The 25,000-nt window shown below is 40.2% G+C and overlaps 1 protein-coding gene across 1 annotated transcript in view; it reads left to right on the forward strand.

Moving 5' to 3' along the window:
• Nucleotides 1-25,000, forward strand: part of LOC138948162 (macrophage scavenger receptor types I and II-like) — a 28,519-nt gene that overhangs the window by 3,222 nt on the left and 297 nt on the right. The window contains exons 2-3 of the mRNA XM_070319663.1: nucleotides 19,963-20,116; nucleotides 24,967-25,000. The exon at nucleotides 24,967-25,000 is cut by the window's right edge and continues 297 nt beyond it. Of these exons, the coding sequence (XP_070175764.1) occupies nucleotides 19,963-20,116; nucleotides 24,967-25,000 (188 nt within the window). The remainder of the gene's footprint in view (nucleotides 1-19,962; nucleotides 20,117-24,966) is intronic.

Genomic DNA, 25,000 nt, shown 5'->3' on the forward strand with positions numbered 1-25,000 from the left:
CGGAACAAACTATGTGGGTTACGCGGTTTTTGAAACAGATTGCTGACATGATGACACCCGATCCCGATGAGATTGTATGGTGTTACGGTCAATGGCAATCGGGATATAACCAACTGAAAGGAGTGCCTTTTGTGGAAGTCTTACCTACGATGGAAGAGTGGGACACATCTAAGAAACGCTTGGTGATCATCGATGACTTGATGAGTGAAATGGATGAAAGAGTGACCGAAAGACTCGAATCATCGGAACATGAGCCTCATGTATATTGTTCAGAACCTCTTTGGGGAAAACAAAGAACAGCGAACTATTAGTTGGAACAGCCATTACATCGTCATTTTTAAAAATGCGAGAGACGACGTATCACAGATGTCTCATTTAGCGAAACAAATGTATCCTGCCAAATAAGTAAGTGCAGGAAAGTTTTAAAGACTTGGTTGAGGTTGAGGTTGAGATCTCACGGTTATTTACTGGTGGACTTGCGACAAGACACACCCGATCACCTTTGTCTAAGAACCGACATTTTTCCACCTGATCCTCAAATTGCGTACGTGCAAAAATAGAAACATGTATGCTCGAATCAAGAGAAATTTACCTCTGTTAAAGCTGCTGAGTGGCGCAAAACCGAAACTTATCAAGGCATTACTAAAAGGCGCGGCCCCCGACCTCATCAACGTTTTATGTACATGTTCTCTCAACTCCTTAAAAGGGAATGTTCGTCTCACCTCAGCTCAGAAGAAACAGCTGTCAAGGTACAAACAAAGTCTACGGGCCGTCAGCAAGATAAGAACCTCCATGACAAGGCGGAAACAGATTTTGCTAAAGGGAGGATTCATTGGAGCCCTGGTGAAACCCGTGCTAGGTATATTTGGTGAAATATTGGGACTTTAGTTTTTAGTCATCATGGAGCATGCGAAAAGAATGATTTTAGTTGATCCGCGGACACTACAAACAAATTCCGGGAGTGAACCGCCTGTACCTGATGCAACATCAACGAGTTTAAGAGAGATGGATCGGCAGATGCGAGATATTTTAGATATAACTGATTTGAATATCGAAGACAAAGCCAACACGTACCAGTACATTTTAAGACGGTATGGGGCACGTTTTGAACAATATACCAACAAACCTTTAGGAACATTGACTGTTCAGGATACGAATCCAACAGAGAAACAGGAAATAGATGTTAAGATAAATCCTCCAATCTTGGGAAATGTAGAAAAAAAGATGTCATAGAGAGCGTTTCAAAGACCTTCAAAAACAAAGCAGAACGGTTGCTACAACGCATCCAGAATCACCCAGACCTGAAGTGGAACCAGCGAGGTGAACTCGTATGGAGAAATCAGCTTGTTAAAAATTCAAATCTCGTTGACCTTGTCCACGATGTGGTAAGGAAACGCCGTCGACCAGAACCACTCGGGTGGAGCATCTTTGCTGAAGCTCTCAGGGAAATCAACCTCCCGCAAGAGTTAGTTGGGAATCCTGAACGTTTGAATTTCATTCGAGCGCAAACACGAGTGACACCCTTGACGACAACAACAACAACAACGACGCCCGCTGAACCATTCAGCACACCCCCGAGAACAACATCTCCGAGAAACGTTGCTTTGACCTCCCTTCAGAAGGGACATAAAAGAGCAGGGGAGGAGGAAGAGGAAACCAGTGTACCACTCATATCGGCCGACACACCACTACGATGGAGACAAAAGACTTAAAAACAACAGAAGAAAGATAGGAGAAGGAAGAAGACGATGTCTGTAATTGAGTGGGAATCGATTTAACCATCTATTTAAACACAAAATGACAAAACGAACAAAAAAAGCAAAAGAGAACACGGCACTCGGACAGGCGTACTACACCCCACAGCGACCCGGTTCCTACGGAGGGATTTAACGCTCTTAAACCTGTGACTAAAAAACCCAAAGATTTCCAAGTTGAAACACTGGCTGAGTTATCAAGACGCTTATACTCTTCATAAATCGGTACGAAGAACATTCCCGAGGAGACGCTTCCTGGTGGGAGGAATAGATCAACAGTGGGAAGCTGATTTGATTGACGTTCAGAGATTAAAACAAGTCGCGTAAGGCGAAAATACAACATTTAGTCAAGTAGCTGTCGAACTCACAGAATGAAACTGAACGCAATGCAACGCGGCAAGACCGTAGACTCGTAGCATCGTCAGTCACCCGCTCACGGCAAAGACAGTGAAATTGACAAGAAGAGCGGGGTAGCAGTTGCGCTCAGAAGGATAGCACGCTTTTCTGTACCTCTCTTTGTTTTAACTTTCTGAGCGTGTTTTTAATCCAAACATATCATATCTATATGTTTTTGGAATCAGGAACCGACAAGGAATAAGATGAAAGTGTTTTTAAATTGATTTCAAAAATTTAATTTTGATAATAATTTTTATATATTTAATTTTCAGAGCTTGTTTTTAATCCAGATATAACATATTTATATGTTTTTGGAATCAACAAATGATGGAAAATAAGATGAACGTAAATTTGGATCGTTTTAGAATTTTTTTTTTTTTTACAATGTTCAGATTTTTAATGACCAAAGTCATAAATTAATTTTTAAGCCACCAAGCTGAAATGCAATACCGAAGTCCGGCCTTCGTCGAAGATTGCTTGGCCAAAATTTCAATCAATTTGATTGAAAAATGAGGGCGTGACAGTGCCGCCTCAACATTTACAAAAAGCCGGATATGACGTCATCAAAGGTATTTATCAAAAAAAGGAAAAAATCATGCGGGGATATCATTCCCAGGAACTCTCATGTCGAATTTCATAAAGATCGGTCCAGTAGTTTGGTCTGAATCGCTCTACACGCACACACGCACACACATACACCACGACCCTCGTTTCGATTCCCCCTCTATGTTAAAACATTTAGTCAAAACTTGACTAAATGTAAAAAGACAACGAAGGCTTCGCCTATCTGCTGACTGTCATTGATGTCTTATCCAAGTACACCTGGGTGATGCCTTTGAAAAACAAAACAAGATCCCAACTGGTGTACGCCTTTGAAAACATTTTTGATCAAGGGCGAAAACCTCAAAGTCACAAACCGATAAAGGGAGTGGATTTCTAAATAAAACGTTCCAAACGTTTCTGCCGAAACAACGAGTGATTTCTTTTACATCCGAAAACGAAGATACCAAAGCTTCAATCGCCCAACGCTTCAACAGGAAAATCAAAAAGTTGTGGAGATATTTCACGAAGAAGAACACGTTGAGATACCTCCAAGTACTCCCCCATCTTGTACACTCTTATAACCACACATATCATTGAAGCATCAAGAGACCGCCCGCGCGAGTCAACGTTTTCAACCAAGAAGAGGTGTGGCAGACGCTATATGGACTACCTTCAAATAAACGAGTTGATGTTGCAAAACCATTGGAAACCGGACACAGAGTCCGAATCAGCAAGACAAGACGTCAGTTTAAAAAAAGGTTACCTCCCTTCTTCGATCGAAGAACTGCTCACAATCAGCCGCGTCCAAAAGACATTACCCGTTACCTACGTGTTGAAAGACGATCACGGTGAAGAGTTGCTTGGGTCGTTCTATCACCAAGAAATCCAGAAAGTGGGGGAAAAAGATGTGTCTCGTATAGAAAACATATTTAAGCATTACGTAACGCCTTAAAATCGCCTCCAGTCCAAGTAAACAAAAATAGTATTTAGTCAAATGGTACGGCTACCCTTCTTCATTCAATTCGTGGATTCCACAGACGGCGCTGACTAAGTATTCAAACTAACCAACATTGAACAGCAACAACCTGGAAGTAGAAAAAAAAGAAGAAGATGGAGACCAGATGGATGCGGCGGCGCATGAGGAAACCCCAAACACTTTGGAAGTTTTTCGGACGTCGTGTTCCACACAAAGAAGCTGTCTTTTTCTGCCAGGTGCTCCTTATTCGTGTGGTTGTAGGCGTCTCTCTGTTCAATTTGACTCGCGGACACGGAAACGACACTTTGTGGCTGGCTCTTCTGGGAAGTTGTCTGGGCTACGTTCTTCTTAACCCTACCATCGATCCTCCTACTGCCGAGAGCTGATTGTTTAGTTCACGCTCCCGTCATCATAAACCATGAGTGTCTATCTCACTCTCCCCAACAATAATTCGATGCAGTTGTATCCAAAGTACAACGCTATAGTCACTATTTTACAAAACTACCGCAAGAGATTATTCTGAGCGGCGAATACAAAATGGAATGTCGGAAATCCAGTTCAGCAACACTTACTTGAATGTTCGGGAGAAGGAGTGTCACTTTAACTACGTGGCACCCTGGTTTGAAGCAGACAAGGGCGAGGTTTTTCTTCCGGATGGGTTGTATGACTCTAATGATTCTTTTACGCACACCATGAATACCTTGGTTATAAACAAAATAAACACGGACAAAGCGAGACTAAAATTGTATTACAATAGAACCGCAAAAAAGTCTAGTTTTACAATGTACGAGGCCGGTTCGTTTTCACGTCTTAGTCCTAGCTTGCAGAGACTTTTAGGCATGACAGAATCAGCCTTCAGGGGTCCGGAGTACCGTTGCGCCGCGTTCATGATGGATTTGAACGAAGATTTCAGGAGTGTTTACGTTTACTGCGATCTCATCACCCCTCGTCAGGTGGGTGACACCATGGCCCCCTTGTTAAGAATCGTACCAATGTCAGATACAGATCGAGAGGTCTTCCATCGCATCTTCGAAAAGCCGCATTACATCCCTATGAGTCGGTTCCAGTTCAACTATGTTGATATTGTATTAAACACCGACATGGGCAAACCAATCTCATTCAGCAGCGGAAGCACCATCCTAACACTTCACTTTCGACGCAGGTGGCCACACTTTTTTTTAAATGGTAGGCCATACACCTTTTGTAGGAAACAGTACCCAGCAAACACACAACGTAAATACGACGTTGCGAAAATGTTCATTTTTGGTGTCTTTAACGTTTCGAAATTTACGTGACATTTACGTTCATCCAACATGAAAGCAACGTTGCGTTATTGTGTGTTTTTTAACGTTGGTACATAACGTAAATAGTACGTGAATATCGAACGACGTTGTGTCTTCATCATCAACATCGATCGATCGTCAGGGCCGGGGGAACATTGGGTCGCTGTGTGGTTAGATGGACGGGGAAGAGCTGAATACTTTGATAGCTTTCGCTTTCCGCCTTTGCATTCAGATATACAGAATTTTATTTTGAGACATAGTTGTAAGTATCGTTTTAATCAAAGACTAATTCAAGACTTAACCAGGCCTGCTGTCTTTACGTCATCTATTTTGTCATGATGAAAGCTCGTCACGCCAGTCTCCCTCTGCTTTTGGCTCGATTTTCTCCTTATAAAACAAGGACTAATGAGAGTCTAGTTTTAACCCTTAGACTGCCTGCATGACGAGATATCTCGTCAGCGAAGTTACGTACCATTCGCTGCCATGCTCGACAAGATATCTCGTCGCTGACTTATCCCGATTTTTCATTGGTTCTCATTCAGTTCACTGACAACAAAACTGATCCATTTGGGTACAAAAATATCTCTAGTCTATTTATAGGCGGAAACCCCATCTACGTACGTCATACGGGAATCCTTTGTTCGGTCGATTTAGCAAAAAATCTGATTTTGTTCACCTGTGGGTGTCACCCATTTACTAGTGTTAATTGATTTCTTGATGTGCTGCAAAACTGTAAGTTGACGTTTTTTCAAGTTTGTGTAACTATGGACAGCAACAGGTGAATGAGAGAAAGACTGATTGGCAGGGAACTGTGTCAGTGAGTGGTATGTTTTTTTCTTCAGCCGAGGTGATTTGACTGTCATAATTGGTCAATTATTTTTATCATTATAAGGTGTCTCATTGATCATGTATTCACTTTTGTTTTTTGGGGTGTTTTACTGAAATGTGTGTGTGCTAATGTGTATCATTTATCATCAACATGGTATCGTTGTTGACGGGCGCAGTGGCGTAGTGGTAAGACGTCAGCCTCCTCCTAATCGGGAAGTCGTGAGTTCGAATCCCGGTCGCTGCCGCCTGATGGGTTAAGGGTGGAGATTTTCCGATCTCCCAGGTCAACTTATGTGCAGACCTGCTAGTGACTTAACCCCCCTTCGTGTGTACACGCAAGCACAAGACCAAGTGCGCACAAAAAAGATCTTGTAATCCATGTCAGAGTTCGGTGGGTTATAGAAACACGAAAATACCCAGCATGCCTCCCTCGAAATCGGCGTATGCTGCCTGAATGGCAGGGTAAAAACGTTCATACACGTAAACATCCACTCGTGCTAAAACATGAGTGAACGTGGGAGTCTAAGTCCTTGAACAAAGAAGAAAAAGAAGAAGTATCTTTGTGCAAATCAGAAGACCTGTGATCAACATGACTCCTTTGAAAATTTGAAAAAAACCACATTGATTTCAAAGCAGCTGCAAGTCTTGGAATAAAAGCAGAAGTGGAATTCAATGCTTTATTTGTGTTGTTTATTCATTTACCTTTCAGAATATATATATAGTTACACACTCCGAGTTCTAAATATTGTGCATATTTTCCCTAGGGTCGATTTTCAGGTATTACCGAGCCTCTGGCGAGGTAATACCTGAAAATCTACCCGAGGGAAACTATGCACGATATTTAGGACGAGGTGTGTATACTTTTTATCCCATTACTCCGACGTTTTCATTAAAAAACACCACTTTTTGACACAAACTCTGCAAGTGCCTGTTTTCTGCTGGCCAAACCTTCAGCGACCGCAAATCGTGTCATCAAATTCATGTGCGAAACGAGAAACGAGTCCCCTTTTGTCTTTTCGGTAAACGCGCCATAAAACATCTGCTTTTGTATTTAGTCATCAATACTGCTTAAGAAAACGAATTACAGAGATTGCGCAGTTCAATGCATTCGAAACTGTGCAGTTACTAGTTTAGTAGATTCAGTAGGGGTGCCTTCAACCTCTTAAATATTTTTTTAATTGGCATTACTAGATCGGAAAATGTATTATGATAACGGTTTGCTATGTTCACAGCTCAGTTTTTGTGCTAAACGACCGAGAGGGGCCCCCGAGCCACCCCGGATGGGGGTCCTTTGGCGTCAACAGAAAATAATTATCTAATCAGTAATATGGTTAAGTGACACATCCCCGGATGGGGGTCCTTTGGCGTCAACAGAAAATAATTATCTAATCAGTAATATGGTTAAGTGACACATCTATTTAGGGGTTTTCGAGGGCGCTGATTCCGAAAATGATGCTTTTATCTCGATTAAATGTCATGATCAAAGCTAAGAGACGATATATTGCAAATAATAATATTTTTATCCATACAAAGTGAAGAAAAATATTCAAAAACAAAAAACATTTTATTGAGAGCAATAGAGAGCAAAATTCAAACAATAATATTAATAAGGACAAATCAGCATAGCTGAAAGTGTTGTCAACAAAATATAGGACATAATAATTAGTATGCAATAGGTTTATTAAAACATCAACTCTTTATTGAAACATATGATTATGTCATAAAATTTAGCTTATTACCTAGGTCATTACTGTAAAAGTATCAACACTATGCAATAGCATTGCATAGATGTACTTTGTGTCTAATTGAGAAAGATACAAGTAGTCATCTAGACAACTATATTAATCATATCAATTAATCAGAAAGTGTTAAACATTTAGTCAAAATTGATAATTCTGTCATGAAAGCTGTTGAACTTATCTTGACTGATTTGAACGGTTAAATCACGTGCTGATTTAAAAAAAAAAACGTTATCAAAAATAAACTATTATAATACACCCACAATTAATGTTTGGCGTAATCTCAAAATAAAAAAAATATACAAGAATAGTTGGCAGCATCTCAAATGAGACGTATACAAGGAATAGTTTAAGCATAATCTCATAATAACATGAATACAGGGAACTCGTAACACATATACGGAGAATGTTTGGTGTCATCTCATAATAACAACTACTATGAATAGTTGGCATCATCTCATGCAAACACACTTACAACGAGTGTTTGGCATCATCTCATAATAACACACCTACACGAAAAGTTTGGCATAATTTCATATCAACAAAACCCTAAAGGAATGTTTGACATAATCTCGGGTAAACCAAATCTTCATCATGTCTGCGTCTGTCAACATATCTGGTAGTGAACCATTGTACAAAGGAGACAGTTACAACTCTTCATCACTTTCAAACATTGCGTCAAAGTCAACTTCATCCACTTCCATGTCTTCTTCATCTTCCGTTTCCTTGTCTTTAGGATCAATAGCAGCTAACAGATCAATCAAAGACGCTGGCAAAATGGGTTTTGATGACCATATCGATTCCAGTAAGTCTTTTGCGTTTCTCATCCATCCCTGGCCTTCATCATAGGGTTTTGGTTTCTCTACAATGGCTATGTGCGCTCTTTTGTACAGAGCAACACGGTGGTTCACACGTTTGTTGTGTGGCTGCAGAGCAGCACAACAAGGAGGCAGACGAGCGAGGTCGACTTTGGACTTCGCGGTGAGTTTTTCATCTTCACCCACCATTTTGCAGAGCATTTTCCCACAAACTGTATTCACTGACAGTTCCCGACTGTGTCCATACATGACGCAGGCAAACTGTTCCAATGATTCGTCCACTTCATGGTGGATGCTCCATTCGTCATCAAGCCGTGCGAACGCTTCCTGAAACTTTGGTTTTTTCTGCAGTTTCTTCAACGGTCCTACCTTTCCCTTCCCTTTGAAGGCACTGGTGCAGTCTTCTCCACTCCACACGTAGTACCCAAGAAGTGCGGCACAGTAGTTTTTTCCAAGAGACTCAGCAAACTCAGTGACGTTGATCAGCCGCCTGTGTTTTCCAGACCCTGTGTCTAGGTACACGTTCAATTTGATTTCATGAGCATGGTACAACAGGATGACAAATATGTCAGTATCAGGCGTCCTGACGACAGCGTCCTTGTATCCAATTGCTGCGGCATGGTGGAGATACAGCACAACCCTTGTGTCGGTCTCCTCTTGGTTGCTGTAGATCGTATGAATCTCATGTGCCTCGACCTTTCCGTTGGATGATGACAATTTATGGGCCCTTCCTTCTACGATCAGAACTGCCATGTCTGTCTTTTCGAGTCTTGAAGCTGCACGTTGGTCACTCCATACTCGAAATAAAAGCTGGCAAAACTGCTTTTTGTTGTCGTCATTCGCTAGGAACTGCTTGAAGTCGCCAGGCTTCCTGGTTGATGGTCCATCGACAATGATTTTTTCTGATTTCCCCCGCCTTTCTCTCTCCTGTGCTTTGATGGACTGCGGATGGTAGCTGTCTGTCGAGAACAAGAAGTGTTTCTTCGCCACCATCTGGTCAAGGATTTGCAAGCATATTTCACCAAAGGTCGGGGGCATGTTTGTGAGGATGTGAAGCAGAGCCATGCCATCCTGGATGAACAAGGCGTCTTTCACAGTAAGGATGACCCTTGATAATCATAGCATGAATCTATGACAACCCTGGTATATATTTTACTCACAGACTTTCACTGATTATTATTACTTTATATATAATAATTGATATGCAATACCTGAGGGGATAATGACAAGATTTTAAATGAAGAATATCATATGTTCACTAAGTATGTACTAACTATTTAACCAATTTGAACTGGATATATTGTTTATTTTAACCAAAAACAGCCAGGATGTTCCCGTTCGGTGAGCGTTCAAATGGAAGTATGCTTGTACTGTATGTAGACGCTCGGGGAGCTCTGTGATGGTTTACGGGAGGCTTACTGTGCCTTTAACGATAAATATGCCGATGACCTCTATAAATTATTCAATTGTACTCTGAGATCAAAGACAATGACCAATGACAGGTGAGATCGAGACTCGGTTGTGATGGATAATCCATATGGTTGTGATGGATAATTCAGAATAATCACCTCCTCAGCTAACTGAGACAAAGAGGCAGGTCATGGAATAAATACTTTTATTGGTGTTTGGGCAATAACAAAGTCTCCAGAATGTTTTGCAAATTATTACCCATTTTTCGGCAAAACTCCTAGGCAAATAGGTTTTGCCTTTAAGCTGAAGTCCTTGGCAGCGAAAGGGTTTAGCCCCTCCTTTTAAGATGATTGACTCGACAGATTAGGTATAAAAACAAAGATGAATGGCGACAGACGGTCGATTTAACGTATCGCGTTGAGCGAGTGATGTCTCAACGCTTTTTCACGTACCCTCTCGGGGGAAATCTCTGTAGTGTTCAAAAGAAGTTGCTTGATGTGCACCTTTGATCTGAGAGTAACATTTTCTTTCATGTTTCTTGTACTAATCGCCTTAATTAATTAAATAAACGTATCAACGTAAAATAGACACCACTTGACTGAGTCATAAAAAGATAGTCATGCATATGTTCACCAGGACGCGTTCTCCTTATTTGGTAACACGAACTGGTTAATGTTTTCATATCCGTCTTTACAAGTTAGTTTGGAGCGATATCAATAAAGCAACATTGATCCAATGGCTAGGAAATGTTCAAATCACACGTTGAAGCTTTGAACTTGTCAATTGTTAACTTGTTGCGATTTTTTATTGAGGTTAGCCGAGAAAGAAATCCAAAATCGGAGTTCAACGCAGATTACAAAATAGAGAAAGGGGGAAATGCAAAGAAAAGGCAGAGGAAGGGTAGGGTTATGACTCACAAATAAAGCCCCTGCATAAATCAAGATTCTCTTAGCGATTAACTGAGAACAACCCTGCACCTTGGAAACTCCCAGATACCACACCCTTTCTTTCACATTACAAAGCCTTCATCCGCTCTAAAGAAGCCGAGGTGCATGCGCTGTGTAAGAGCGAGGAATGTTTTTCACGTGCAAGTCTCGTGACCTTCTGAACGAGACGAGATTTGAAGGGTATTATTGAAAATGGTACAATGATGAATGCGACACCGTCATTATAAAGAGTCATTCACAGTTCAGACTGAATTGCATGCCACGTTGAGAGACGTCGGATGAAATAGGAAGGACATCCGGTCTTTTTGTGATTCGAATGCTGGCTTTGACAAGTGAAATAGGTCGATGTTTATTTGAAGTCGCATCGAAAGGTTGTCAAAACTACTGACATTTCCTTCAGCGTCAGGAGAAAGAAAATAAGAAAACAAGATGTTGTTATGCTTCGGAAAATGCATGATCATGCTGTTTATGACGCCTTTTGTCTACATTTGATGCTGGATTGTCCTGGTGTCATTTTCCGCAGTTCAATTCAAACACACACACACACACACACACACACACACACACACACACACACACATACACACACACACACAAACGCACACACGCACACGCACACACACACACCAACACACACACACACACCTCACCTCATTCTCTCGCGATTGCGCTTATATCATTCCTAACATCTACAATATATCACTGACTGTGGTACACGGTAAATGACCTCTGCACGGACGGTGCTCACCATCCTGGCACCAACGAGAACGAGAACGAGAAGGAGATGGCAGTCGACCTCGACCTTAGTCAGACTCAGGTCAAACAAGTAGTGCAGTCGTCTTACGGGTACACGTGTGACGTTGAAAATCAGTCACCTATAAACGGCAGGAAGACCGTTCAGATAGGCCAGGCATTGTCTCCCAGTGTTTCGTTCGAAACAGAGAAAGTGTGTTCGATAAGGTTAGAACTGCTTTTTTCATGAGAAGATTTAAATCTTTCTGTATTTGAGACGGGACTGGGGCTTTAACCAAAATTTCAATCATGTTGATGAAAAACTGAGGGTGTGACAGTGCCGCCTCTACTTTCCCAAAACGACAGATATGACGTCATCAAAGACATCTATCAAAAAAATAAAAAAAACTGTCAGAGGATACAGTACACATACACACACACAGACACAACAATTATAACCCTCGTATACATTCCCCGAGGATATCATACCTAGGAACTCTCATGTGAAGTATCATGAAGTAGTCCAGTAGTTTTCTTGGAATCATTCTACACACACACACACACACACACACACACACACACACACACACACACACACACACACACACACACACACACCACATCCCTCGTCTCGATTCCCCATGTATGTTAAAACATTTAGTCAAAACTGTACTAAATGTAACAAGTCGCGTAAGGCGAAATTACTACATTGAGTCAAGCTGTCGAACTCACGGATACAAACTGAACGTGCAAAACGCAGTGAAATTGACAAGCCAGAATAGCGCGTTAGCGTATTGCGCTAAGCCGGAAAGCGCGCTTTTCTGTGTTCTTGTTAACTTTCTGAGCTTCTTTTGAATACAACATATCATATCTATATGTTTTTGGAATAAAAAAAATGATAAAGAATAAGATGAAATTATTTTTGGATCCATTTCTTAGATTTTAATCCTAGTACTAATTAATCTATTTTCGTCAAATGTGATCACATTTTAAGAGTAAACATGACATACGTATATATTTTTAGATTTGGAATTTGATGAAGAATACGACGCAATCAAATTTAAATCTGTTTGCGAAACTTCGATTTTAATGACAACTTTAATGAGCAAACTCATCAACTAAATTTAATTATGTATGTGTTTTGAAAACTGAAACATTTACGCAGAACAAAAACTGGGTCTCTCTCTCTTTACGTTTCTATTTGTCTAGCTCTATCTGTCTGTCTGTCTGCCTCTGTCCCAGTCCGGTATCGCCATAATGGCTAAAGGGACCTTAAAGGCACAGTAAGCCTCCCGTAAACCATCACAGAGCTCCCCGAGCGTCTACATACAGCACAAGCATACTTCTATTTGAACGCTCACCGAACGGGAACATCCTGGCTGCTTTCTGTCGAGCGTGAGAAATTTTCAAAGAATTTATTTTCGTGGACTTAGCCTTTAACAATACTGGCGCCTCGTTTTGGTGCTGGCTGTTATGAATATACCGGAAATCACGCCCGGACAGTAAGCCTCCCGTAAACCATCACATATACTGTCAGGCTTTTACACACAGTACAAGCACCCTTCCATTTGAACGCTCACCAAACGGGAACATCCTAGGTGCCCTACGTAAAGAGCGAGCAATTTTTTAAAGAATTAATTTTGCAGATTGTCTCTTTGGACCCATCCTGAACTCAGGTCAAAAATGAGTTACTTCCCTTCGGCCCGGAAGCAGGGTCACGCAAGGGTCGTAGCAGACGACGGTTTATGTATATCGCTGTTCCTCTCAACAGTCAAAAGCCATCGCTAGAGTTCTTGTGAACCACAGCCGTTTGTTTCGTGCATAGTCAGAGGTACTTAATAACGTGCTATTGCAGATAAGCTCACAGCGAGTCGCATTCAAATTACTGACGACTACATTGTGAAAAAGTGAAACTGGATCACACGGGTTCACGATGGCTCAGGGGTAAGATAAACCACGCAAAAATAAATTATTTGAAAATTGTTTGCTCTTTACGGAGGGCACCTAGGATGTTCTCAATCGGTGAGTGTTTAAATGAAAGGGTGTTTGTACTGTGTGTAAAAGCCTGACCGTATCTGTGATGGTTTACGGGAGGCTTACTGTGCCTTTAAACAACAATAACTACCCAACCGTCTCTGTCTTTGTCTCTCTCGATCTCTCCCTCCCCCCCCCCCTTTTTCTGTTTCACTGTCTGTCTCAATGGCTCGCTGACTGACTGTCTCTGTCTGTCTGTCTGTCTCTGTCTCTCGCAATCTCTCTGTTTATAAAAGAGATAATCCAAGGTGTGTGTGTATGTATGTATGTGTGTGTGTGTGGGGTGGGTGGGGGGTTGAATAACAACAGGGGTAGGACAGGTAGGCTGACGCTCAGAGTAAACAAGTCTGCACAACACTGGTGGGCGAAAAGGTAATCTATGATGACAAATACACTGAGGCTCAGAGAAAAGAATTCCACACAACACTGGCTGTCATTAAAGGCAGGCCATGATGACAGGTACAATCCTACCCGGACCCTTGTGTCGTTCCGCTCTGCTGCACATTGGGGACACGTTGTACCCGCCGTGTGCTATAACAGGGGCAGAATGCAGCTATGTACCGGTCTTATTCATTACACCATATTATGGTGTTTTTCCACGCTGCACGCTTTAGGTAAAGTTGTCACTGCATAATTATATTACCCCTTTCCAGGGGCCAATGGCCTATAAAGTAATAATCCACTGTCATCTCTCTCTCTCTCTCTCTCTCTCTCTCTCCCTCTCTCTCTCTCTCTCTCTCTCTCTCTCTGAACGTTTGCTCTCTGTGTGTATTTGATAATTACAGCTTGCACCCCGAACTGTCATAAGTTTGATACCCTATGTACCCGTATAGCCTGATGCAATCGACCCCAGCAACCTTCCACTCTTTCCATGTGTGGTTTATTTCGTTTTGCTGTCCCCCACCTCATTCATTATCTCCCAGGCTTAGAGCTTTAAATCTGTCATCAGCTTGTGCCACTAAAGTTGTTGGTGTATGCACAATCACTTCTTATTCAACAATAAATCTTGCATCATGGTTTGATGACTAGTTTTTACCGACGACCTGTAAACGTAAGACGTTTCAAGACGGCGTCAAGACACAGGTAAAATGATGTTTCCATCGTGGATCCATTGCTGAAAGTCGACATACACTTCCTTAGGTTCCTTATTTTATACCCTCGACAACGAAATAAATAATGTTAAAAACAAAGAAAATGAGAGCTAGAGGCAAATATTGCGCAATCTGTACAAAGATAAAGACGTAAGACGTTTCAAGATGGCGTCAAGACAGAGATGGAGACGTAAGGCGTTTCAAGAAGGCGTCAAGACAAAGATTAGACTGTAAGATGCTATACGACGAAGATGGTGACGTAAGACATTTCAAGATAGTGTCAAGACGAAGATTTAAACAAAACTCAAGACGTAAGACGTTTCAAGACGAAGATTTAAACAAAGATGGAGACGTAAGACGTTTCAAGATGGTGTCAAGACGAAGATTTGAACGTAAGACGTTTCAAGATGTTCTAAGACATGGTCTCAAGACGTAAGACGTTTCAAGATGGTGTTTAGACAAAGATGTGAACGAAGACGAAGATGTAAGACGTTCCAAGACATGGTCTCAAAACGTAAGATGTTTCAAGACGTTTCAAGATTGCGTCCTCAAGATGCGTCCTCAAGATGGCGTCCTCAAAAAGGCATGAGATCCCCCTTACTACATGTACTGGGAAGTTCGAGTGCCACCCACGATCCACATCTACGTCAGTTGCTGTGTTCTGCCGTTCATTTTTAATAACTTAAACAAGTTCAAATCACGGACCTACATTCTACTGGATGGCTGTCTCAGGATCTAGGTCACTTTAGTGGGAATATCGGTCAACTTCGAAACCTGGGGGACCAGCCACTTCCGGTTCTCCTTTCAGAGTAATGAGATTGCTGGGGCCGTAGAATTTTTCATCCAGTTTTGTCCTTTTTTTCCAAAATTGATATTAGTCGGAAGAAACAAGCACACGTGTGGTACGTGGGGGTATTTCCCGGCGAGTTTTCAGTGTTGTTGTTGTTGTTGTGAAGCGAAGCGGCTTCCCAGTGCGGAAGGCAGGCAGTGTGTGCATCAAACAGTGTTGTTGTGATGGATGGATGAGTGAGTGATGAGGGTGAATGAGTTAGTTAAACTGTGACTGCATATCTATTGATTGATTGATATTAAAGTGAACATTAGGGGGGGGGGGGGGAGGGTAAAAATGCACCATTGTGCACTCGCCTTGATGTCAGGAACACTACTGCAGTCTCCAACAGCTTCAAAGTGGGTTAAACAGGCTCTTGATAAAGACTGAGGCAAAATGTGCCAAATCACACATTGTCTTGTAAGAAGGAAAAATCATCATTTGTCATCTTTCTGCACTTTTTTGACTTTGAGTGCATAGCCACAATTAAATGGTCACAGACAAGATGCATCAAACAGATTTGAAAAAGACCCCAAACTGAACTTGTTATGACTATTTGTAACTCCTCTCACCTTTTTGACTTGGCCGTACCCAAGCAAAAAGGCTAAAAAAAATCATAACTAATTCCATGTTGACTTTTTGGTGGGGTGGACCTATTGTTCCAGACTCGCCTTGATTAGAGCAACACTAGTGCAGTGTCCAACAGCTTTTAAAATTTGTTTTGACCTCTTGACAATGTACATGTCAACAATCCCTGACTATCCCTGACTGTTGTGTAGTAATAAAAAATCTTCATTTTTCCCCTTTCTCCACTTTTTTGAGTGTCAGTGCATAGCCACAATGGTCACAGAAAAGATGCAGCAAACAGATTTGAAAAAGACCCAAAAGTGAAAGTGTTATGACTATTTCTAACCTTTCCCACCTTGTTCACTTGGCCGTACCCAAGCCAAAAGGCTAAACAAATTCATAACTAATTCCATGTTGACTTTTTGGTGGGGTGGACCTATTGTTCCAGACTCGCCTTGATTAGAGCAACACTAGTGCAGTGTCCAACAGCTTTTAAAATTTGTTTTGACCTCTTGACAATGTACATGTCAACAATCCCTGACTATCCCTGACTGTTGTGTAGTAATAAAAAATCTTCATTTTTCCCCTTTCTCCACTTTTTTGAGTGTCAGTGCATAGCCACAATGGTCACAGAAAAGATGCAGCAAACAGATTTGAAAAAGACCCAAAAGTGAAAGTGTTATGACTATTTCTAACCTTTCCCACCTTGTTCACTTGGCCGTACCCAAGCCAAAAGGCTAAACAAATTCATAACTAATTCCATGTTGACTTTTTGGTGGGGTGGACCTATTGTTCCAGACTCGCCTTGATTAGAGCAACACTAGTGCAGTGTCCAACAGCTTTTAAAATTTGTTTTGACCTCTTGACAATGTACATGTCAACTATCCCTGACTATCCCTGACTGTTGTGTAGTAATAAAAAATCTTCATTTTTCCCCTTTCTCCACTTTTTTGTGTGTCAGTGCATAGCCACAATGGTCACAGAAAAGATGCAGCAAACAGATTTGAAAAAGACCCAAAACTGAATTTGTTATGAATATTTCTCACCTTTTTTGGACTTAAAAAAATTTGGCCCAACAAACACAGAACACAAAATTTTCATTTTTCCCCTTTCTTCCCTTTTTTGACTGTCAGTGCAAAGCCAGAATGGTCACAGAAAAGATGCATCAAACAGATTTGAAAAAGACCCAAAACTGAATTTGTTATGAATATTTCTCACCTTTTTTGGACTTAAAAAAATTTGGCCCAACAAACACAGCAAAAATCTTCATTTTTCCCCTTTCTTCATCATTTTGTCAGATCGAATTCATCCTCGTCCTGTGAGGGAAAAAAAATCGTCTATGAAATATTCATAGTTGTTATACGAATTGAAAACAAAAAGGCTATTAATGAACACACAAACAAGCCAAAGTTTGCAAACTACTAGCTTAGTACACTAGGAGTAGGAAAGTCTGCAAGTGTACTGTTGCACAACTTACAGTCGACAAAGCGAGTATTTACGGCGACAGGGAGAACAAAAACGTAAGCAAGAAGATTTTCAATAATTTTTATTATAAAATCCACAGTTCATAAGTTATACGCGGAAAACATAGTAATAGCTTTTATTTTACCCGAAGAATGTCGTCGACGTTGAAGTTTTTGCAGACGACATTGCTGGTGGAATTGAAACCGGATGTGATCGGTCCCAGCAGTTGGTTTGACCTCGTTTCTCTCAATGCCTGACAAGGCGAGAGAGAGAGCGCGCACTGAGACAGCCATCCAGTAGAATGTAGGTCCGTGTTCAAATGGACAAAAAACTAAACATCCGAGACACTCACATTTTTTACACACAATGTGCTGGTGCGCTTATCATTATGACATAACATTTACGAAAATGTGTAACAGGTACAACTTGGCAAATTAAAACAAAAGTGAACTGTACGTATTATGTTAGTATGATAAGAATGAATTCTGAATATAAATTAACCACCTTTGTTTAAAAGAACAAACGGGTGTAGCTCAGTTGGTTTGACGAGAACACAGAAACTTGACTAAATGTTTTAACGTAGAGGGGGGAATCGAGACGAGGGTGTGGTGTATGTGTGTGTGTGTGTGTGTGTGTGTCTGTGCGTGTGTGTGTGTGTGTGTGTGTGTGTGTGTGTGTGTGTAGAGCGATTCAGACTAAACTACTGGACCGATCTTTATGAAATTTGACATGAGAGTTCCTGGGTATGATATCACGAGACGTTGTTTTCTTTTTTTTTGGATAAATGTCTTTGATGACGTCTTATCCGGCTTTTCGTGAAAGTTGAGGCGGCACTGTCACGCCCTCATTTTTCAACCAAATTGGTTGAAATTTTGGTCAAGTAGTCTTCGACAAAGCCCGGACTTCGGTATTGTATTTCAGCGTGGTGGCTTAAAAATTAATTAATGACTTTGGTCATTAAAAATCTTAAAATTGTAAAAAAAAAAGTTTTTTATAAAACGATCCAAATTTACGTTTATCTTGTTCTCCATCATTTTCTGATTCCAAAAACATATAAATATGTTATATTTGGATTAAAAACAAGCTCTGAAAATTAAAAATATAAAAATTATTATCAAAATTAAATTTTCGAAATCAATCTAAAAACACTTTCATCTTATTCCTTGTCGGTTCCTGATTCCAAAAACATATAGATATATGTTTGGATTAAAAACACGCTCAGAAAGTTAAAACGAAGAGAGGTACAGAAAAGCATGCTATCCTTCTCAGCGCAACTACTAAACCGCTCTTCTTGTCTATTTCACTGCCTTTGCCATGAGCATGAGCGGTGGACTGACGATGCTACGAGTATACGGTCTTGCTGAAAAATTGCATTGCGTTCAGTTTCATTCTGTGAGTTCGACAGCTACTTGACTAAATGTTAAATTTTCGCCTTACGCGACTTGTTACATTTAGTCAAGTTTTGACTAAATGTTTTAACATAGAGGGGGAATCGAGACGAGGGTCGTGGTGTATGCGTGTGTGTGTGTGTGTCTGTGTGTGTGTGTGTGTGTGTGTGTGTGTGTGTATGTGTGTGTGTTTGTGTGTGTGTGTGTGTGTGTTTGTGTGTGTGTGTGTGCGTCTGGACCGATCTTTATGAAATTTATCATGAGAGTTCCTATCCCCAGATGTTTTTTTTTCATTTTTTGGATAAATGTCTTTGATGACGTCATATTCGGCATTTTGTAAAAGTTGAGACGGCACTGTCACACCCTCATTTTTCAATAAAATTGATTTTCGACAAAGGCCGGACTTTGGTATTGCATTTCAGCTTGGAGGCTTAAAATTTAATAAATGACTTTGGTCATTAAAAATCTGAAAATTGTAATAACTTTTTTTTTGTATAAAACGATTCAAAATTGCGTTTATCTTATTCTTCATCATTTTCTGATTCCAAAAACATATAAATATGTTACATTCGGATAAGCTCTGAAAATAAAAAATAAATATAACAATTATGATTAAAATGAACTTTCCGAAATCGATTTAAACACAATTTCATCTTATTCCTTGTCCGTTCCTGATTCCAAAAACAGATAGATATGATTTGTTTGGATTAAAACACGTTCAGAAAGTTAAAAAGAATAGAGATATAGAAAAGCGTGCTATCCTCCTCAGCGCAACCGCTACCGCGCTTTTCTGGGTTGTCAATTTCACTGCCTTTGCCAAGAGCGGTGGACAGACGATGCTACGAATGTACGGTCCTGCGGAAAAAAAGCAGTGCGTTCAGTTTCATTCTGTGAGTTCGACTGAGCTTGACTAAATGTTGTATTTTCGCCTTACGCGACTTGTTTTACATCCAGCCCTTGCCCTAGAATAGGGTCAACAGGAACAGCAAACTTAAAACATTAAAATACAGATACAAATTTGCAAGTAATGTTCGTACTGCATTTAACTAACAACAAGAATGTCAACGTTTTAAAGATCTGATTAGCCACGTTTTATATTTGGTAGCCGGTTGTGGTTAATTACACCATGCCGTTTATCACTTTCGTCGTTTTACTCAACACAGAACCCGTGCTGGAAGACATACGTTTGGTGGACGGCAGCCAGCCCTATGAAGGACGGGTGGAACTGTTGGTCAACGGAACATGGGGCACCATCTGTGACAGCCACTGGGGCGATGAAGATGCCCAAGTTGTCTGTCGTCAGCTGGGTTATGATCCGTAAGCCACTTTGACATCGTTTCTAGTCGATTTGTTTTTTGTCGTTCATTTTGTTGACTTACAGGGTTAAGGCTGGAGAACACTTTGGAGGCCCAATTTCAAAGTGATTAGGTAGTTTTAAAAGTTACTTTTTCTGTTAGTTCAATGTTTGCTTTATCAGGAAAATACAAAATATAAAGGGCTTAACGCGCAAAATTTTAAGATAACGACTGAAGTTTAAGCATAGGTATCAGATTTTTTCACGCAAACACTACTGAATAAGTTGCAATATTGTATTGTGAAAATGTAAACAAAATAACAATCAGATGATCACAAACTGAAGAAGAGAAATAGGGAAGCAAAATAGAACATTAAACGTAGTGATTTTACTTGTGAATTCGGAAAAAAATCCTTTTGTATCCATTTTGAAGCTCAATTTGAAGCATGGAACACCAACAAACATTGATTAAAAGTGTTAAAGTGATTACAGTGTTCAGAAATAGTGTTAGATACCAAGTTGAGTTATCCCTCTTTACCAATTTAAAAAAAAATACACCTCTTAACGCGCAAAATTTTGAACTGTGATGCTTTTACTACCCCCACCCCCTTCCCATTTGTCAGAAAAGAGTGCATATTATCTTCCAAATAGAAAAGCAGGGTAGTCAGATGATCAAAAACTTAAGAAGAGAAAGAGGGAAGCAAAATAGAACATCCAACATAATGATTTAACTTGTGAATTATGAGAAAACTATTTTTTTTACCCATTTGTGAAGCTTAATTTGAAACTTGGAACACAGACAAACATATATTAAAAGTGTTAAAGTGATTACAGTGTTCAGAAATAGTGTTAGATACCAAGTTGAGTTATCCCTCTTTACCACTGTTAAAAGAAATACACCTCTTGTCGCGCAAAATCTTGAATTGTGATACTTTTACTTCCCCCACCCCCTCCCCATTTTTTCAGAAAAGAGTGCATAATTATTATCTACCAAATAGAAAAGCAGGGTAGTCAGATGATCAAAAACTGAAGAACAGAAATAGGGAAGCAAAATAGAACATCCAACATAGTGATTTAACTGGTGAATTCTAAAAAAAACCCACTTTTTTTACTCATTTTATTAGCTTAATTTAAAGCTTGGAACTGAAGACAGAAAAAAAAAATTAAAAGTGCTAAAGTGGTTACAGTGTTCAGAAATAGTGTTTGATACCAAGTTGAGTTATCCCTCTTCATCACAGTTAAAAAAAACACACCTCTTGTCGCGCAAAATCTTGAACTGTGATGCTTTTACTACCCCCACCCCCTACCCATTTTTCAGAAAAGAGTGCATATTATCTTTCAAATAGAAAAGCAGGGTAGTCAGATGATCAAAAACTTAAAGAAGAGAAAGAGGGAAGCAAAATAGAACATCCAACATAATGATTTAACTTGTGAATTATTAAAAAAACATTTTTTTAACCCATTTTTGAAGCTTAATTTGAAACTTGGAACACAGACAAACATAAATTAAAAGTGTTAAAGTGATTACAGTGTTCAGAAATAGTGTTAGATACCAAGTTGAGTTATCCCTCTTTACCAATTTAAAAAAAAAAACCACCTCTTAACGCGCAAAATTTTAAACTGTGTTGCTTTTACTACCCCCACCCCCTTACCATTTTTCAGAAAAGAGTGCATATTATCTTCCAAATAGAAAAGCAGGGTAGTCAGATGATCAAAAACTTAAGAAGAGAAAGAGGGAAGCAAAATAGAACATCCAACATAATGATTTAACTTGTGAATTATGAGAAAACTATTTTTTTACCCATTTTTGAAGCTTAATTTAAAACTTGGAACACAAACAAACATAAATTAAAAGTGTTAAAGTGATTACAGTGTTCAGAAATAGTGTTAGATACCAAGTTGAGTTATCCCTCTTTACCACTGTTAAAAGAAATACACCTGGACATTTTTAAAATACATCTTTTCTGTCAGTCCAAGGATTGCTTAGTCCATTAAAAACAAACAGACTAGGATTTAACGCACCCATTTTAAGAAAAAGTTAACATGATAATTGATATAATTATCAGACTTTTTTTTATGCAATTACTACTGAAGATTCCAGACCAGGTAAAACAATCATTTTATATCCTTTGTCACATTTTTTTTTTTATTTTTATAAATCTATCTATAGCGAGTCTTGTCTCTTTGTGTCATTTATTTTCAAGAATTCTATCCTGGCAACAACAACAACAAAAACACCTACCTACCTACCCTATTTTTTTTAGCCATGTTAATAGAAACAGACAATTTATTTGTTTTGGCCTAAAGATCTTGAAACATTTGTTTTAATAGAGAAATAACAAGTACAGCCATTAGCTGTGTCACTCGAATTTCTTTGTCAGGCTGAAACTTAGCTGTTGCGTTGGTGTCTGCTGTGTGTATCTGGGTCCAAAGCAACTTTCACATTCTCATCTACACACTCACGTTACACAAGTATATATATATATATACAATTCCACCCACAGAGGCGTTCGGGGATGGGGGTCTCGCACTCGGGCGAATCACACCACAAAATACAAAGTATAACGTACACAGATTTTACTATTGAACCAAAAAGCAAATTAAATCATGAATAAATCAATCAAGCAAAACTTCCACACAATGACACACTCACTCTCGGTTCACACTGCGCTCTGGACGTGCACACTTGGCAGCACGTATACCGTTCCGGCACCGTTTGTCTTCCTGCAAGTCCACCATAGGCACACGATTGTCCAAGAATCACAATAATCCTCAGTCGTGAATGTCACAGCAGGCATAGTAGAAAAGTCCAAAAGGGTGCGTTGATGGTGGTAATCCGGTGTACACACACACACACACACACACACACACACACACACACACACACACACACACACACACACACACACACACACTCCGGTTTGGTAAGTTACCTGATAAATAATGTAGCCTGTGGATTTAACGGGGAGACTGGTCAGACAGGAAGAGCATTTCACATTTCCGATGTTCAGCGATAAACTTGTTTTCTTCGAGAGTTCGATCTTCGTGCGATTCTGGCGCGTTGTCACCAAGAACGTAAAAAAAAACCCAGGATATCATCATGATGCCTCTCTACAAAAACCAGGCAGTCTAGGAACTCTTCATCTAAAGTCAGTCAGTATTAGCCCCTCAACACAATCCTCATCTTGTCCCATAGTGATTTCTGCCGCCAAAGAACGTGTGGCCGTGGTTCTTAACTCACAAGACGGATTTGTCGTCTTCCATTGCGAAATTCAGATCTACCCCAACTACGTGCATTGATCTGAGCAATAAAATGTAGATGCGATAATCTGCAAACATCTCTTCAACACAATCTGCATCTTGTCCCATCGTGATTTCTGTCGGCAAAGAACATGTGGTTCTCAACTCACAAGACCGATTTGTCATCTTTCAGAAATTCAGATCTGCCCCAAGTACGTGCAATAAAATGTAGAAGCGATAATCTGAAAAAAAATCTTTTCGCGTGAACGCTGCCACGTTGTCATCAGTCCGATGTCTTTTATCCAGAGCAGGGATGAACACACTTTTTCATCAGTAGTTTGTTATGTTTATCCGCAGACTGCTTTCCAGTACTTGTCGTCTGTTTTAGCGTGACTCGTGGGGTTCTTCAGCAAGGCAAAAAGTGCTTGTTTACTGACACGTTCTCACGCACGACATGTCGTAAATGCAAGTTCTAACGATTGTTTTTTATTGCACTGATAGAGAATGTCGATATTTGTAAACGTCTGCCATTTCCTAATGTTTATTTCATTATTTTGCATACGGATATGGCTAGTAAGTGGATAATCTGTTACGACACGAAACGCGTTCTAAATCCGGGAAGGGAGGCTACTCCAACGTAGAAGGGAGGCTACTCCAACGTACTTTCCAAAGTGTGCTCCAGCCTTAAACATTCATTTCCTGCAATCATTGTTCAACTGTGTGGAAGGCCTAGTCGTGTGGGCACTCAGATTCCACACTGAAGATTTGATATCTTTGTGGGGGAAGGGCCCTAAATATGAACCGGCTCATAATATGGACCATCTCATGTTCGGACAAACTAAAGGTGCCAGAGCGCTCAAAACAATATCTTTCGTCACAGTTATCCTCTCTGGATAACTTACACGAGTCAAACACGTTGCTGACGCAAGAACAATACAATCGTTGGGCTTTTTCACTTCACTCTAAATTTGACCATTAAACGGATTTGTTTCTGTCCACAGGCGCAGCTGTAATCACAATGAATTGTGATATGTGACAGCTAAGATTTTATTTGTTACATTTAGCAGTGTTGGCCTCGTCTCTCTAGCGCAAAAACTATTTAAAAAAAAATAGCATCGTATTCTTCTTTTTATATGGACCACTTTCAACAAATAGATGAAACAGGAAGAGAAAGAATGGTTTCAGTCACGCATTATGAAGTTTGTTTAAAATACCCTATAACTGTCCTTCAAGCTTTCAAAAATACATAAAACATTTGTCTTCACGGGACCTAATTATCCACTGCTCAAAGTCACCGAGACAAACGTCATTCTGGAACCACTTTCGTGCTTGTTGTTTCCCCTGGTAGAATGTCTAAAACTAACACCTCACGCTATACGTTCTAAAGTGACGTCTCTTTGCTTTGACGTCACAGAGTGCAGGAGACTTTGCAAGTGATAGAGATTATAATATAAGAAGCGTCTTCAATTTGGACGCGTCGACTTACGGATGTTTGGAGCAAAAGGCAAGCAAGAACAGTTTCGCTTTCGCTCGCATTTCAATTTCTCAAAAAGCAACTCGTGTAAATCTGGTACGACACAGCAAGCCATGTAGTATTCTCTATGTATGTCATGATTCATTAACCTTTTTGCAGATTTGGAGCCACTGCCTACACCTCAGCTTTCTTT

The sequence above is a fragment of the Littorina saxatilis genome, linkage group LG15 (assembly GCF_037325665.1).
Source record: "Littorina saxatilis isolate snail1 linkage group LG15, US_GU_Lsax_2.0, whole genome shotgun sequence".
In the NCBI taxonomy this organism is placed as follows: Eukaryota; Metazoa; Mollusca; class Gastropoda; order Littorinimorpha; family Littorinidae; genus Littorina; species Littorina saxatilis.